This window comes from Notechis scutatus, chromosome 5 (genome assembly GCF_049901735.1).
Source record: "Notechis scutatus isolate UNSWTSFEM ecotype Mainland chromosome 5, rNotScu1.2, whole genome shotgun sequence".
NCBI lineage: Eukaryota > Metazoa > Chordata > Lepidosauria > Squamata > Elapidae > Notechis > Notechis scutatus.
In genome coordinates, this window is record NC_142013.1 from 78,297,259 (window position 1) to 78,315,418 (window position 18,160).

Below are 18,160 nucleotides of genomic sequence, written 5' to 3' on the forward strand. Positions count from 1 at the left end.
AATAGCAAAAATGCTATTTTTTTTAACATGACTTTGGCTTTAAAGATGATTTTGCTGAACATTAACAAAGATTTATTATTATTTTTTATTATTTAATGAAACAATTTTCATTTATATCTTACACCTGGTGGAAGCACATACCAACCTTGGGAGGTCTTTAAAAAGGCTAAGGACAGTCTGACTACATTACTTCATGAACAAGAGACTGAAAGAAAATTCAAGAGTTATTGATCTGATTGGAAATTTAGGAGGCATCCTGAGACAAGGTAATTACAAACCATTTCCTATTGTTGCCATGGTTAAGTCCCTGTACTTTTTATTGCAGAATAAGGTTTACTAAATAAATAAAGAAATATTATTTTTCTGGATTGTATCTATCTTACAAGATTGAAAGAATTAAACATTTAATCAGCTTTGATTAAGTAACCCAGGATTTCAATATGAATTATAAATAGAATCTGATTCAAATGAAAGAATATGAATTGCTTGTGGCAATCCAGTTAATCCTCTTTGTCACTTTAACTTAATTCAGAAGCTATTTTTAGATTATTTATATGAGGTGGTATTCATCTTCAAGTCTGAATCAAAAGAACCATTCTCATTATTACATTCCCTCAGGAAATCATCTGTTTTCAGAATCTGTAAATATTAATCAAAAGATTATTATCTGGTTAAAAACACTCCCAGTGACCATGCCAAAACTTCAGTCCATTTGTCAATTGTATGCTCTGGTGAATTTTCATACAAATAATTAGGAGAGACATTCTACCATGTTTTGATCTGATTCCTGAGACAGATGAACGTGTATGTTCACTGATATTTTGAAACTAAAAAAAAAAAATCCTGGCAAATTGAGAAAGCCAGGGAACTTTACAGTGAGAGAAACCAATTGTCCAGTCCTAGTTAAGCTAAGTCATTATTTTTAAATACTGGTTTTAAATTCTGAGGTACCTTGGAAGCTTCTTGATATTTTCAGTCATGGTGGCCAAGCACCTCTCCCACAGCTGCTAATTGAGGGGAATTATTAGCTATGTTTCCAACTATCCACTCTCCAGGAGGAAAACCAGGAGGAAATCCAAGAACAGTCCAGGACATTTTGATGATCAAGCATCCTCTTGATGTGAAAAATGAAGAATTGTGTTGACAACTTGGTGACCTTTCATTTTGCTACCTAAGATGACGTTAGATTATTCATAGATCACATGTATTTTTAGCACTGTTCAGAGATCCTTGAATGGGAAGGGGTACCTTATATTAGAAAATTTGAAAGCCACTATTGAATAGAATAGAAAAATAGTCTTCTGAAGGCACTTGGCTGATTCTACCTCACTGTAGTATGTTAATTACAAAGAATCATTTTTTAAAAAAAATGAATTTAAATTTCTTTTTAAAAGCATAACTTTGGAAAGAGTGTGATTTAAAGTTGCTAGAATTGGGCTGAAAAATCTATCTAACCACTAGCTGGCAGGCAAAACAAACAGAAAACTATTAATTATTTGCTGCCACCTAGCTATTCAGAGGTTTATTTGTAGTTTGAATAATGTGTATAAGATATATTGTGTATAAGACAAGTATAATTTTAAAGCTGGTCTTGGAGCAGGCAACTGTCATGGTATCCTTTTCATGGAAGTAGACTTGAAGGCTTTAATGGAATTTTCAAATATTTCTGAAAATCACAATTCTTCTGAAAATCCTTCTGAAAATCACAATTCTTGGAGTATCTTGGGAAAATTAGTATTACCCTTATAATAATCTTCCCACTTTTTGTATCTCAGTTCTTGTATCTCTCTCGTTCAATGTGTTCCTTTGGTTCTGTGGTATTAAAAGATCAATTCACTTTGTGCAGCTCTTTATAGAAACATTTATATTATATATAAATATACTTCTCTATTATGCCACATGCTCTGTCTCTTCCTTTTCACACAAGCACACAGGAGAAAAACAATAAACAATCTGTTTATATATTCAGTGAAAAGATTCCCATTATGAAAGAGTTCCTTTAGCATCATTCTTTTCAAGTTTCCCTTTAACATAGGATTACAAATATTTATAAGTTTATTCACATATCATTTTTACAGGATGTACATTCATATGAATCAACATAATAACACTTTGAGACCGAGATCCTATCTGTCTGATAAAGGAGTCTTCCGAAATATCTCAAATTATAAAAGGTGTTTATCTTTCTTTCTTTCTTTTAATTCCACAATAACAGAGGGTTACATAACTAAAGATCCATTGGTTTTATATAAGATTCCCACCACTACTATCCCTTACAGAAATCCCTGATACATTCGTAAATTGTGTATACAGAATCAATCCAGGATTAAAAAAAATGATTATTTGAATCACACAGGCTGCTCATGGTTCAGGAAAAGCAATTTCATTATAATTAATTTGAAAAATAGAAGGCATTCTCCTGTTTTTACTCAACAGAATTAAAACATCATATGCTTAGCATTTAAAAATAAATAAATAAAATATTCACCTATATTAATATAAAAAGCAAAATATCTGCTTGCCTGTGATAATTTTTCACACATAGTATTAGTTTATTTTCATTAAAATGCAGCATTCAATAAATATTTTTCCAGTCCTAATTTGATATTTTCTATGTTCTTTGTCCGTTTCCTGTTAAATATGCCATATTAGCAAATAATGCACCTCAAATAATGTTGATGCTCCATCTTCTGACCTTCACCATTGTAGTAGAAGAACTGACAGAACCTGGGGCAGAGTTAAAATGGGATCAGTCTAGAATCCCTTCATAGCCACAAGCAAATTAAGTCCAACCTCCCTTGAATTCTGTTGACCCTTATCTAACCCCAAGCAGGCATTAACTGTTAGTTGAGTAGATTCCAATGCATAAGCATGATTACCAATAAATCAAGTTTAATTGAATCTTCTCATGTGGACCTGAAGTTTCTTGCCTGACAACCATAGCTATCAAGATGACTTTGAATAAACAACAGTTGATATGTAGTACAGATCTTGGAGTTTCCTAGTGGAAATATGTGGAGTATGTTTCCACATTTATTTCGGAGAAATAACCCACAGTCAAATTAAAAAGAGATAGAATATATAACCAAGCAGAGCTCCTCATTTTGTAGGATTTCATAAAAAGGTCATTATTACAAAGAAAAAATATATATTAGACACCATTGGATATATTTGAGGTATAAGTTCACAAGGAAAATCTAACATAGCACACAGTACTGCAGGCAGAATAGTTTTAAAAAGGAGGAAAACAGTGAGACCACAATATAACCACAATTAAATGCAGTTTAATTAATTTCAATCTGTATTATATCAGGGACAGATAAAAGCAGGTCTTCTTCACCACATCTGGCCCCAAACTTCTATATTGCCTTTGAGCTCTCTTCAGCCACAACTGTCCAAAATAAGCTGCACAGCTTCCCCCATTTCGCATCAGAAATGCACAAAAGTTGTAGTGTACTTTGTAAAATGCATGCAATGTCTTTTAAAAAGAAATCTCTACCCAACAAGATCAAGGGAAATCAGAAAATCCAGGCTCCAACCACATGTATGACACAGCTTTCTCACTTTGCATCACTACATCACTTACTGCAACATTTTGTCCTCGCCACCAGCACCCGAATGCTAAATGTAATTTTTCTTCAAATGAGTATTCTACTGTCAGCCTGTCAGAGATTATAATTGTATCACAAAGGGTGATCCTGACCAGTGGTGGGATTCAAAAATTTTTACTACCTGTTCTTTGGGTGTGGCTTGGTGGGCATGGCAGGGGAAGGATATACTGCAAAATCCCCATTCCCTCCCCACCTCACTAACCTGCTTTCCAGCTCCATTCTCCTATGCAGAGCAACCAAAAAAGACCCAGCCAATCAGCTGGGACTCAATGGGAGGCAGAGAAGAGATGGGGGCTGGCCAGTTGAGGTGGTATTTGCCGGTTCTCCAAATTACTCAAAATTTCTGCTACCGGTTCTCCAGAACCTGCTGAATACCACCTCTGTTCCTTTCACCACTTCATTTGGATGGAACCAGCCAGTTCACAAAGCAAATTGAAGTCTGAACAGCCTGTACAAACTGTGTGCATTTGTGTGTTCCTCAAAACTGAAGGTTCTTAACGAAGTGAAATAATCCTAAAACATGCATGTTCTGGCAGAAGATCCAGACATAAACAACCTTTGATGCAGCTCTTACCTCATAAGACACGACCTGCTACAAAATGGAATTGCTGAAACCATCATAGCAAGAGATTCTAGAACAGGGGCTGGATCCGGCCTGCAGGGTACTTAGATCTGGCCCACAGGGCCACCCTGGAAATAGCGACAGACCAGCCCACAGAGCTTCTGCCAGTGAAAATGAACTGTGCATGTCCCCCCTGAGCTCCATTTTCACTGGCAGAGGGTTGCAGGAGGCCATCCCAGCCAATAAAGGAGCTTTTGAGGGCTGTGCATGTCCCCCCAGCTCCGTTTTTGCTTTCAGAGGGTTGCAGGAGGCCATCCCAGCCAAAAATAGAGCTCGGGAGCCATTTTCACCGGCAGAGCGCTAAGGCCACCACAGGCGGCCTACGACATGAGTGATGTCATGCTGGCCATGCCCACCCTGCCCATGCCCACCCTGGCCCCCTGAGGTCAAACACAACCCTGATGTGGCCGTCAATGAAATCGAGTTTGACACCCCTGTTCTAGAACCTTTTTTATGTATTCCTAACTAACTCAAGATGGAGAGGTGGTAATAATTATCTAAGTTACTGAACCATTTTAAACAGGAAGAGGAGCATGCAGCATAGTACTTTTATATTCAGAAATCATTTCACAATGTGTGTGACAGATCACTTGCTTGAAAAAATTTTCCTAATTGAAAAACGTGGCTGCATGTGAACAGCTATTGGGAAGTGGCAGGATTCAATTAACTCCTCCATTTATACCAGAATTCTTGTTCTAACTGGAGCAATGATTCAGTTCATTTCCTTGGCTATCAATATGAACATTTAACTTCCTTGCATCTCTTTTCTTCTATTTTCCTTATCTGACACAATCAAAACAGCAAAGGACAAAAGACAAAAAAAATATTATTCTTAAAACAAAAAGTAGTTGTTATACCTCCATTTTCAGAAGGACATCACAATTTTCCCTATATTCTTACAAACCAGCTGCATTTTAGAAACTGACAACCAAGAAAGCAAACTGTAATTTTTAAGCACAACATTCTGTCTTGTATCTTTCTTCATACTGAAACAAAATAAGTTGTACCAGAATTTTCATCTATAAAAATCATTTTTTAAAAAACTGAAGGTGAATCTAAAGCAGTTTACACATTGAATTTCAAATTAGGAATATTTGGAATCGGTCACTAAACTAGAATTAAAGGGTATCTGTTTTAACAAGTATACATTAAGTAAATCTGGCTGCATCTTTTGAATGGCGCCATTCCTTTACTTGATCAAATAAGTTTGTAAAGCATTAAAATAAGTCTTTAAAACATTGCAAGAATGAAAAAAAAACTATTGAAATAAAAAGATCCAAATATGAATTTACCTTCTTCAAGCAGCACTATTATTTTCACACCATTTTAACTCACAAATGATCTTTCTCCAGTCTTCATAAAAGTAGTATTTTCATTTTTGTTCCTTGTTAATCCAAAAATTATTTCAAGCTGTCTTCACCAAAAGCAGGTGAAGCATCTCCAAAATAAAAGTTTCATACTGGATATTTTTTCTTACATAAAGATAACCAGAAGTTGGCAGTGTAATACGTTTAGATTCTAAAGCATTAACCAAACTCACCAAAATCTCTCATTGACCAGCTCAAACTGAAACTAAAATCTTTAAAAGAAAAAGCACAGAAAAGTCTATTATCTCTCAAAAATATCAAAATATGGGAATTCAAAAAAATTTCATGAAGTCTTGCTGACATTTTGTAACCCTTTAAAGGTCTCCCCCAAGAGCTTATGAGAGATAAGAATAGACCTGTGTCCATAACTGTACATCAAATTGCACCATTTCTCCATTTCCATATGGTACTTTAAAACAAGAATAAGCAGGTATGGCACTCTAGCTGTTCCTGGATTACAACTCTCAGCAATCTTCACCATTGATCATAACATACATGATAAAGTTGCCTTTCCTTGCTTTATAAGCAAGATATCCATCAACTGCTAATCATCTGGATAGAAAGCTTTAAAATTACAATTGATTTTACTACAGTAATTACATTCAATATCATTTGTGGTGTCAGGCAGTAGCATCTGTTACAAAGTATAAGAAATGCTAAATTATATGAAACTGTTTATATGGGATGGGTACATGAAAATAAAAGTATCAATCAAATGTCGTAAATATTTCAAAATCTAGTCAGCCAAACAAAACGTAAGTCTATTCTAGTTTTCAACAAAAAATGGTGTCCAAAAACTTGCCTATTAAGAAAACATATGTATACAAAGAGATTTTGAAGACACAAAATAGCAAGTAAGCACAAGTCAATTTCACTTCTGTTAAGCACACCCTTTAATGCTTTGGCAAACATTCCCAAAATATCTGATCTGAAGCTGTATAGAAGCCATAGAATTCCATTAAACAAACTGAAAATCCCATAAACTTACCAATGGCTTTTGAATTGATTTAGAAGAGATTCAGTTTTAAAACCAGAATCAAATTATGAGAGGTAACTACTATTGAAAGCAGGCTCATAACAAGAAAATGTGTTAATCAAACATTCCATAAATATAATTTCCATTATTCCTAGCCTAGGGTGAATTGGGTTCCATTTTTAAGTGAATTGAGCATGAACTAGAGCATGAATTTAGAGCAAATCAATATAACGGGCAGAGGATGGTGAATCTTGCATGAAACTGTGCACTGAAGTAGATTAGTTCTTTGTGATAAATTAAAGGGAAATGATTGATTGCACTGAAATTAATTAATTCCATCTGTATTCAGAGTAGAGAAATATCTGCCATCTTGCTGCTGCTCTACAATTACATATCATAAACACTTCTCTAGTTTGCATTGGCATTGCATAGAGAAAACATTTGCTGATAGGTTTCCATAGCTTTTTAGTAGTCTTCCTCAATCTGGTGCCCTACAGGTTAATTGAATTTCAATTCCCACGAGTTTAACTTTGCTTTATCCAAGGCACCCAAAGAATTATAATTTTGAAAAGGTTTTCATCATAATACATGAAAAGTTTCATTAAAGCTTTACATTATAATTCACAGAGGAAATATGCCATGACTTCTGACTTCTCTATTATAAGCTTTAAAACTGCAATCAACCATAATACAGTGTTTCTATGAGACATATGGCTGCAAATCCAGGTTATTAGATGGCAACAGAGTTTTCTCTACCTCTTTGCCATGATCTAATGTTATCTGGATTTTTACAGCTCAAATACGGCAGACCTATGTATACCTGTGTGAAAGATTGTAGATATGTTTAAGGTTATGCTTTCATTATACTCTTGGCACAAAGAGGTACTGGGGCTTTTGCAAAGAGGTAGGAAAGTCAGGTAAATGTATCTGTTCTTAAGCATATTCAAAATATAATTTACGCCAAATAAATAAATGGTGAAAAGCAATATGCCAACAGTAAGACTGAATGCACAATAGAAAGTATCAGCATTAGGAGCAAAGTTTGAAAATATGAACTCACAAAAGAAATATATCTTATGAACTGATTAAAAAATAACAAAATATTCCATTAATAATTGCTTTAAAAAACAAATACATTTGAGGGCAACAGATTGAATGACTGTATGCTGTTGAGAAGCAAAGATTCCATCAGTGAAATGTTGGTATCAAATGCAAACAGCTGTAGAAATAGAGGAATATTTCTCCCCAGATGATGCACCAAATTAATGAGTTGGTTGAAGGAATTTACATGCAAGTCAGAAACATAGACATAATAATCCCAGTTTGGTAATATAATTTCAGTCGATTTCCTTTCTCTCTATGACTGGCATTACAGATTTTACTCATTAGAAAACTCCAATGAGTTGCATTTAATGTGACTAAAACTGGATTTATTTCTATGCATTTATACAACTCGCATGCTGAATTTATCCACCTCTGTATGACATTTTCTTGATTGTTGCTCCTTATTTTAAAACAATTTTCCAAATAATAACAATACTAATTATAATTATAATTAAAACAGGCAGTTGAGCTTAGTTCCCAGAAATATGGGGCATAAACTGGATCAAAATCATGGCAATTCCCTTTATATAAGCAATTCTTATTTCTTCACCATACCATAGAAAAACCAGACTATCTAATTTTGGCAATAAATGATCATTCTTAAGTCTGAGCACCAAGGACCAGGTAAACCGTTCCTATAGAGTAGGTTATAAACAGAATAAGAACGTGTTGCTATTTTTCCCTTTTAATCTAAAATATTTACAGTATTGCACTTTACTGCACTCAATTGCATTTCACTAAACGTAACACTGCATCAGTATTATGCTTTTAAAACTGCATGTCCATCTTTGATAGTTGAATCAATCTCTCATGAGCAAGCCAAGGAGATTTTTCTTCTGAGAAATCCAGACATCTGGAAAACAAAGCAAGGAAGTCAACCTGTCTTTGTCTTGCAAGCATATCTGCTTATTCAGATGGTTAATTATTATTCTGTTCATTATAATTGTTTCCATCACTTAGATCATCTTTGATTTTTGTGTAATTTTTGTCTCTCAAACTTTTCTGTTGTTGTAGCTCCTTGTAAAATATACAGCTGGAGGGTTTGCTAGGTCTGGATTAAACTGCCTTATCTGTGATTTGAAATTCCATGTTCTAAATTTAAGCCACTTTTGCAAAAGCAGCTCCTTAGTTCATGAGCAATTTGTGAAATAGCTATAATAGACTTGGCAACTAAGGAGAAATGTTATGGTAATGGAGACCAGCCCCTGGGATTGTTTTCAAGCTTGGGTTTTGTTCCAGTAGAGTCTGTGATTTCCAAATGGTGTTATATATTGTTAGGCACATGCACAACTTCGCAAAACTGATAGCAGTGTACAGTGTTAGGCTGACACAATGATCACTTTGGCCATGGTCAAGCTCCAATTGTCCCAACATTCAAAGATGCCACATAATTTGGAGAATTATTATTCTCATCTTCTCTCCTCCCCAAAGTATTCTTGGTTTTGTCTTTTTTCTTTTGTAAAGTTGTTATTTATACCTAAAATTCAGAATCAGTGTGTATCTGGTGGGAGTGAAAAAAAATTGACTGCAATTATCAGCACTAAGCGCTTGGCCAAAATCAGAAAGGTAGACAGGTGGGTCCTTCAGTCCTCAGATCAACTGAATCACTTCTTACATCTTGGAAGGAAATAGAAAGAGGAAGAAGAAGAGGGGGAATAAAGGAAGAAAAAGCAGGCCAGTGCTGATTGTGCATCTATAAGGTCTCCCAAGGTTTTCAAAATCTAGCACTTGTCCTTGTCTCAGCCAAGCAAGGATGACAGCTGGAAAAAAGGAAACTTTTGTCCATCCTGGCAATGAAACTGCTTCCAGAAAGGAAATGTCAAAGCCCCAAGGCCTCAGCATGTTTCCGGGCCTTGAGCCTCAAGTCAGCAATACTGGAATTCTTGCTGTTGCTTTTGGCGGCTGCAGCCACAACTGCAGCTGCAGAGGCAGAATCAGCCAAGGAGGCGATTGGGAGTCCAAAGGGAGGTGGAGGAAACATCAAATAAGGGGCATGAGCAGCTAGGTGAGGATGGAGGTGAGGATGGGCATGGGTGACCCCCTCCAACTGCAACTGAGCTTGGACCTGAAGGGGGAAAAAAGAACCATAAAGAAAATAGATTAACAGGAGATATTCCAACAGATATTCCAACAGGACAAATGAGCAAGTCAGCCCTACCAGGCCAGGAAATCAATTCCACAAGGAGACTATACCTTATTGAGATGGACATGTTAATAGAATCTTACAAGTCTGTTTATGTCATTCCACTCTTTCTTACGCCCCAGTGGATAAGAATAGCATTTGCATGGTCTTGCTTCTCAGGGCTTCCACCCCATTTCAGCCCTCTCTATCTAGGTAATGATTCTTGCCTATTTTTGTCAAGGTCATCTCCCTCACTGTTTATCGGGCATTACTCTGTGGCTTTGTAAATGATTACTTATTTAAGTAATTTAAATTCTGTGAAGGTTGAGTATTTACCATTTATCTGCCTGGGGCACACAAAGTATGAAATAAATAGTTGAGGAAACAATTCCGTGGCTGACTAAGGACTGTGAAACACTTTAATTAATTTCATGTGGTACTTAGTATCATTTAAGTAATTCCTATAGGTCCATTCTTGCACTTTTTGGGAATAGTTAACTCTTCAGCTTGAAGTCCTTGATGGAGAAAGGGAGACAGAGATGGAATTGGGTAGCACAAAAAGAAGCAGAAGGAGGTAATGATGCAAGATCCATTTACACTAAACAATGGGCTCATCCTCTCCTTCATCTAGATCCATCTTTGGTTAAAATCTGGCATTTTCCAATATTTCAAGAGACCTTCACTGAAAAAAGTTTTCCGGTTCTGCTTTAAAAGTCAAGCATTCCTGGGTATGATTTTGACAAAGAAAGTGTCTCTTCTTGTCAAATTGTGGTAATTTATAGGTAGGGAAACTATACTTATATAACTCTTGATTGTATGTGAGAACATCCCCAATATTACCGTGTTTCTCATATAATAAGGCTGGGTCTTATTTATTTTTTTTGAGCCCTGAAAAAATGGCTAGGCCATCTTTTCGGGGGTGACTTAATTCCCCCCCCTTGCATCTTTGGGCAGGCGGTGACGGCTTGGATGTTGACCTCGGCATTGGTGGGGCACTTCGTATCGGGGTCAACGCAGGCAGCACCATATCCGGGTGTGCAACAAAAGTACTTCCTAACGGCAAGCCCCCCCACCATTCCCCCCCCATTTCGCATGTTTTAATATAGGCCTTAATTTGGGGGGGAGGGGCTTAATTTCATTTCATGCCTATAAAACATGCTGGGACTTCCTATTGGGGGAGGCCATATTGTTGGAGAAACAGGGTAGAATGGAATAGGAATAGGAATAGAACAGAATTCTTTACTGACCAAAAATGATTTTTGATGGAATTTATTAATGATTTTCCATAAAATAAAGAACAAAACAGGTGTGCTAAATCTTATCCCTTAAATCACTCTTATAAAACAGATGTCACCCAGGTATCACTGCTTCCATCCAGGTCTTTTAAAATAGAGATGGTCTACAAACAAAAAGTTGCCACATTATTTAAATGACTAGAATATCTGTGAACTAAAACCTCTATCATAATAATATTAGTCTTTTTGATTTCACATTCCTTTTGTTTTTATCACTAGTATTCAAAAATAGATAAGCAGTTATTCACAGATTAAAAATAAAAAACTCATAATCAAGATGCATTATGTTTTTTTTATAACCCAGAATTTAATCTACCATAGTGCACAATGCAGTGGGTGAATATATCACTCAAACTGGCAGCACTCTCTTCCTTGCTACATTACCCTACCTATATTGTTGACTGCAAATATCACTAAGAGTGTCCTTTTCTAGAACTACTACAAACTAGCTTTTCCAGATAGAACCTCTCCTCCCTTCCATTCCCGTCCCCTCCCTCACCCCTGTCCAGGGTCTGGCATTTGATAGGGTTGGATAGAGTCTTAAGGAATTACCAGTCAAAAAATAGTGTGCATGTTATGATAAAAACTAGGTTTGTTTCAGCACAAATAATATAATGATGAATTTGACCTTAATTCAAAATTTGGAAGCACTCAGGTATAGCATGTTGGTTTTTTTAAACAATAAAAACTTTAATAATAATTTCATAAAAACAACCAGGATGAGATATAGAATATTTAGAAGTAGGGAATTTATGAGATGTTTACTTTATGACAAGAGTGCTTTCTTTTCCTTTTCCTTTTAATACTATTGTCTCCTTTCCTTTCTGTGTTTTCATTCTCTAATCTGTTCTACATTCTCCCCAGATTCTTAGCCTCTTCTTAGCCTCTGCCTCTTCTTCCTATAAAGAAGCATCTTTACATTCAAGTAAAAACAAGAACATTTCAAGTCATCTTTCCTTCTCTTCCAGCTTAGCATTGTTACCATTCTGAATTTAAGCAGAAGAGCTTGTTTCATTTTAAATATATAAAACAATTATTTTTTCCTCTTCCTGTCTTTATAAAATATCTACAATCTCTTCTTCTTTTTCCTTCACTTATCCCCAATGCTTCCAATGAGCCTCTTCTGCCATTATGGCTTTTCCCTTCCACTCTCTTTACAGCCTTCTCTTCTGGATGATGGCAAGGGATGCTTCTAGTACAAACATGAACATGAATATCAGGACCATTCTTTAGTAAAGGCCATGAATTAATGTTCCATTGCACCTATTTCAAATCTTAACACATCTACTTTATTAATATTCTGGCCACTGGTACTTAATAAGGATCCTTCCTTCCAAGCCCTTGTAAAGTTACAAATTGGGGAGGAACAATATTTATTCCATTAGTTCTAATTTTAAAACAGCCAAGGAAGCACATGGTCTACCATTGTCCAAAAAGGTTTTCTTACCATAACTCAAACTCACAGGCTTCTCTTAAGTTGTAATTAAACTCATCAAATCAAAACAGGCTTCTTTCTTGTGTACATTTTTTCAGGGTGGACTAAAAATAACACTCTGCCAAATTTGATTAGAAACTCTTCCCTATTTAATACTTTCAATTACTGGGTTTGGCCTCCTTTCTTTTATTTTTCATCTTTAACTCGTGGGAAATAAAATTAGTCCACATGTAATAATTCTGTCCTTTTCTCTAGATTGTTAGTCTCAGGCCATCTACATTCCTTTAGAAACATACCAACTGTACTGTTCTCCTGAAAAATATGTATATTCTATTTTACAGGCAATTTAACTCATGCTATTCCCAAGTTTCTTGGAGTCCCAAGTTAATTGTTTTCATACCAAGGGCAGGCTAAAGAAATAGTAGACTCACAGTACAATAGAGATTCCTGTAGTTCAAAACAAAGGCTGTAACTGGGAATGGTGAAATTATCAAAATAGAATGATTCAGAACAGCAAGATACATAGAATTGTGATTTTCAGCTGCTCTAACAAAAGAATAGAATAGAATAGAATAGAATAGAATAGAATAGAATAGAATAGAATAGAATAGAATAGAATAGAATAGAATAGAATAGAAATAGTTGGAAGGGACCTTGGAGGTTTTCTAGTCCAACCTCCTGCCTAGGCAGGAAACCCTACACCTGTGATGGCGAACCTATGGCACATATGCCAGAGGTGGCATACAGATCCCTCTCAGTAGGCACATGTGCTATCGCCAGCTGCTCTTCTGGTTTCTGGAGTGCATTTGGAAAATGGCCCAAATAACGGCCTGAAAACAGCCCCCAAAACAGCGAAAAACAGCTAAAAAACAGGCATGTGCACATGGCCGGCTGGTCTTCAGTTTTCCTGTACTCAGGCACATGACCATACATGTATATGCACACATGTTCTGGTTTGGGCACTCATTGCCAAAAACATTCACCGTCACTGCCCTACACCACTTCAAACAAATGGTTATCCAACATCTTTTTAAAAACTTCCAATGTTGGAGCATTCACAACTTCTGCAGGCAAATTGTTCCACTGATTAATTGTTCTAGCTGTCAGGAAATCTCTCCTCAGTTCAAGGTTGCTTTTCCCCTTGATTAGTTTCTATCCATGGCTTCTTGTCCTGCCTTCAGGTGCTTTGGAGAATAGCTTGACCCGCTGCTTTGTGGCAGCCTGAAATATTGGAACACTGCTATCATGTCTCCCCTAGTCTTTCTTTTCATTAGACTAGACATACCAAGTTCCTGCAACCATTTTTCATATGTGTTAGCCTCCAGTCCCCTAATCTATGGATGGCTGGTGACCACATCTAGTGGGGATTTCCCAGGTGGATGATCCTTATAGGTAAAGCTTGGATTTAGTAGGGCAATCAACACCAAGCCCTGAAGGACAGAATATAAATAGTTGAGTGAAATATACAAGGCACTAGTGCAGAACTCCACAAAAGTTTCCCTGGCTTTCGGTGCAAAGATCTAAGCATATTCCTGGAGGGAAAAGTCAGGTCCTTTAGCATTTCCATACACTTTCTTTAAGAACTGTATACTTGTTGTTCAGGAAGATTATTGTGAAGCTCATTGGTCCTCCTTTAGTGAAAGTGGAAATGAATTTCACAAAGACTTCTGATCCCAAATTCTACCTTTTAGCAGCTGACACAAAAAGGGGGAGATCTCCTGGAAAATCAGGGGCACAGACCTTGGGGGTAACAATGTATCTCAGCTTTAAACTGCAACATTTCCTCTTCATGCCTGCAAGACTTTTTCATCTCTTAGCCTATTTGGCCCTAAAAGCTGGAATATAAGGTACTATGCTGTGCTGAAGTTTCATTTTCTTTTTTAATCAGTAACAGTCTTCTTTTTCCACACTGTCTCCCTCCTGCTGAATATTCCAATCCCTACATTCCTTTGGTTTGCTCCAAAGGACCAGTATCTGGCAGTCATTTCTCCTTACATCATTTGTTTCCCTATGTAGCTATCTACTATACATTTCTTCTCCTCTCCTCCCCCTGCTTTTTCCTCTCATTCCCTTTTAATTTTGATGCTTGCTCTTCTTTTCCTTCAGGCAAATTCTTCTTTCTGGAATTTGTATTGCACTGCTTTGCTATCACACGTGCCAAAACCAGGTTCGTTTTGCTAGGAGTTTATTTGGGGAATAAAAATATTGAAGAAGAGGAAGGTTACCTTGATAGAAACACAGTATAGGTAGTTGTCAATATATGAACATAACTGAACCCAGAACTACAGCCGTAGGTCATGCTGGTTAAGTGGTCATCAATGACCAGCCCTATTTTAGAACATTTTTGTGGCAGTCCTTAAGCAAATCAACAAGGTTGTTCCACAAACCCATTGTCAACCATGGAAGTTTTTTGTGGAAACCAATAGACGCCAGTCATAAATTGCAGCCACATGACTATGGGATCCTTCAAAAAGCCATAAATGCAGGCCAGTTGTCAAGCACCCAAAATGTGATCAAGGGAAAGTTGAAGGAATAATTGCATGCTGCTTTAGCATCATTTGGCCTCTCTATGCCTCCTATGCAACCTTCTGCTCTAATCGTCAATGGTCAATGTGGCTCTTTTTTACAGTGTTGACTCCAAATTCTCTTAGCTTTCTACCATTACATATAACAACCAATCCAGTTAATTGTTCACCTGCATTCCACTAAAGCATGTGTAATTGTTACTTCCTTTTCCCTTTAATGGGTTTTCTCTCAAACGAGAAATGATATATGATCTCATATGAAAATATAAAAATTACAAATATCATGCAGGGAAGTCTAGAGATATTTCTAAAATTCCACCAAAAATAAATCACAAGTAAAGCTGGACAATGGTTCCATAACAGACTGCCACCTTTCCCTATAAGACTTTTACAAAAAGCTAAGGAAAAAAAATGTTCCCTGAAAAAAAAAAAGATGACTATTTTTTTTTCACCACAATTCCTCTGATGCATTAAAACAGGAAAAACACAGACTTATTTCATTCACCCGCTAAGTTCTTCACTCCAGAAATCCAGAAATGTTGGTACTTTTTTAATTTAAAAAAAGAATAAGCTTCAAAAGAAGCCCGGCAGAACTGATGTTATTATTAACAGGCTTTTTAATATATAACAAAATCTTATGCAGAAAACAGATTTGACAGCAATGATATACATATGCTTCTTTTTTTAATGTTAGGAATATATTTGGTTTTAGACAGCAATCTAACCTGGAAAATATTGAAATGAAGAAGAAAGACAGAAGGGTAGTAGAAGGAGATGGGAAGGAAAAATTTTAGCACCCAAGAATACAGGATGCGTGTTCAAATGCTAACAGCTGCCTCTTTCCTCAATAGTTTTATTTTCCCTTGCCATGAGTAAAACTGCCTTTTTTGTGCTATTTGAAACCAAGTTGTTCCATGTTCAACCCTAACAGAGGCCACGTCTGTAATAATTGTGAAATTATTAAAGACATAGATAACATCCTGTGATAAGGTAGCACATCACTATGTTAAAGTCCTTTCCTCTCAGTTATTATTGACAGAAGAATCCCCCATTGCTTCCCCAAGATAAGGATTACGCTGTCCTTATCTTGTTCCATGTTTTAAACAGCTTTATAGCACCTTTGAATTTTGGGAAATCACCAGAAATTCATGATTAATCTGCCAAAGGGTATAAACTTTGTCTGTTTCCTGCCCTGAGATATGTACTGTATATGTACAATGTAACCTTCATCAGTCATTGGCAGATTTCTCAGGAAGTGGGGGGTGCCTAAATTTTATGGAGGGAACACAAAATACATGCCGCTAACTATTGATCAGCCAATCAGCACCTCAAGATGTGCTTCCTTTCCTACCAGCAGAACAGCGTAATAGGCTATTCCACTAATCATTACTTTGATGCCACAAAGGTTTAGCTGTGCTAAAGATCCATCGTACATCATGTAAAAAAGTGTCCTTTGAGTTGGATTTGACCCTCCTTGACTTCACCAATACATCCTACCCTTATAGTTTGCCATTTCCTCTTTCTGGAATTTTTTTTTTTTCAATTTCAACTTCCGAATCCTTGTATTTCCTGGAACTCTTCAAATAGTAACCGTACTCAAAGCTGCTTATTTTTCAAACACAGTGTGTGGATTTGGAAGGAAGGAAAATAACTAAATCTTATTTTCTGCTTGCTCAGACTACATGCTAAAGATATATTCCCACACAGCTGGAAACATTTCTCACTTTGCATTCACTGTAATAACTTGTTTTGGATGTGTGCCTTTTCAAAGTGCTCAAAAAGCTGAATTTCAACATATGCACTCCAGCAACATCTTATTTTGGCTGGAGTTTTACCTGTCACTATTAGCAAATATTTTGGAATCACACTGAGATGCTGGTCACAATCAATTGGTACATAGTTTGTTTTGTTTTATTCTCATTTATTTATATGTCAAATTTAGAGACCACCCATCTCACTCACAGGGCAACTATGTTACAAGAGTGTGGCAGAGATTTAAGCACACATATTAGAATTCTACAGACTATTGAAGGGATGACTTTTAAATAGACCTACTCTGCTAAAACCTTTCCAGAATTCTATAATTAAAACCAGGGAGCCAAGGCACCAGGAACTATTGGTAATAAAAGCCCGTCTGTGTACATATGGGCAGAATATGTCCTTTTGTCACACATTCCTTCCTTCCCTCTGCCCAAATATTAACTTAACAGCTATCTGAGCCAGATCAGTCTGGAGATGAACATTCAAATAAGCTACCTGCTGAAAAGGCATCCTTAGGGCTCCCATGTTCACATAGGGGGCCACTCGGCAGGCATCTAAATGGCTGGCCGTCCCCAAGATCACACCTGCAAGCAAAGGTATGTAGTCAGGAAAGAGTCTTCAGAAAGGTCACTTTGCCCCCACTCCACTTCCTCCCAGGACCTACCTTTATGCATCTGGTTCTCTTGTTTTCGGCATTTGGCTCTTCTGTTCTGGAACCAAACCTGTCAAGAGGAGAAGAGATGTTGTCAGTAATAATAGCAGGCAGCAGCAGCATTGAGCTAAGGGAAATCCGTCTATGGCTCCCCAAACTTTCTTAAAAGCTAGGAAACAGGGGAAAATGTATAGTTACAAAAATGTTTGTATGAGAAGAAAGATGATCTGAAATTGTTGTTAGATCTCAAGTAACTTTTATTCAGTTCTAGTACTCAGAATAAGTTCCCGAGTAGAGAAACTTTTCATTTCAGTGTGCTTGTTTGATATCAAGAGATGGATTAAAAAAAAAATCAAACACAATAGTTTTCCGTGAAAGGGCTACAGGTACTGTAGAGTTCACAAGTTAAAAACCTATGCTTCGTGGCTAAATTAAGCAAATAAAAACAGGTAATAATAGTAGTATAGTATAGTCCCTTGGGGTTCTACTCATAATTAAATACTACTGAGTTCCAACAACATTTCAGGAGGTTAGCATTCTTAAAATTTAACAGGATCTTAACTTTCCCCTCCATTTTTCCCACCTTGCTCAGTTGTGGATCTGCCTTCCCCAATCTGCTGCTCTCCATATGTGTTAAAATGTTTCACCCTTCAACTGCAAATGACAATAACCAGGACTGGGTTATGAGGA

General features: G+C 36.6%; 1 protein-coding gene across 1 annotated transcript in view; it reads right to left on the reverse strand.

The window, feature by feature from the left end:
* Nucleotides 1–2,032: 2,032 nt before the first annotated feature.
* The window catches only part of SHOX (SHOX homeobox), a 28,027-nt gene continuing 11,899 nt past the window's right edge, over nt 2,033–18,160 (reverse strand). The window contains exons 3-5 of the mRNA XM_026666721.2: nt 17,483–17,540; nt 17,314–17,402; nt 2,033–9,745 (exon numbers count right to left, since the gene is read on the reverse strand). Of these exons, the coding sequence (XP_026522506.2) occupies nt 9,500–9,745; nt 17,314–17,402; nt 17,483–17,540 (393 nt within the window). The 3' untranslated portion in view covers nt 2,033–9,499. The remainder of the gene's footprint in view (nt 9,746–17,313; nt 17,403–17,482; nt 17,541–18,160) is intronic.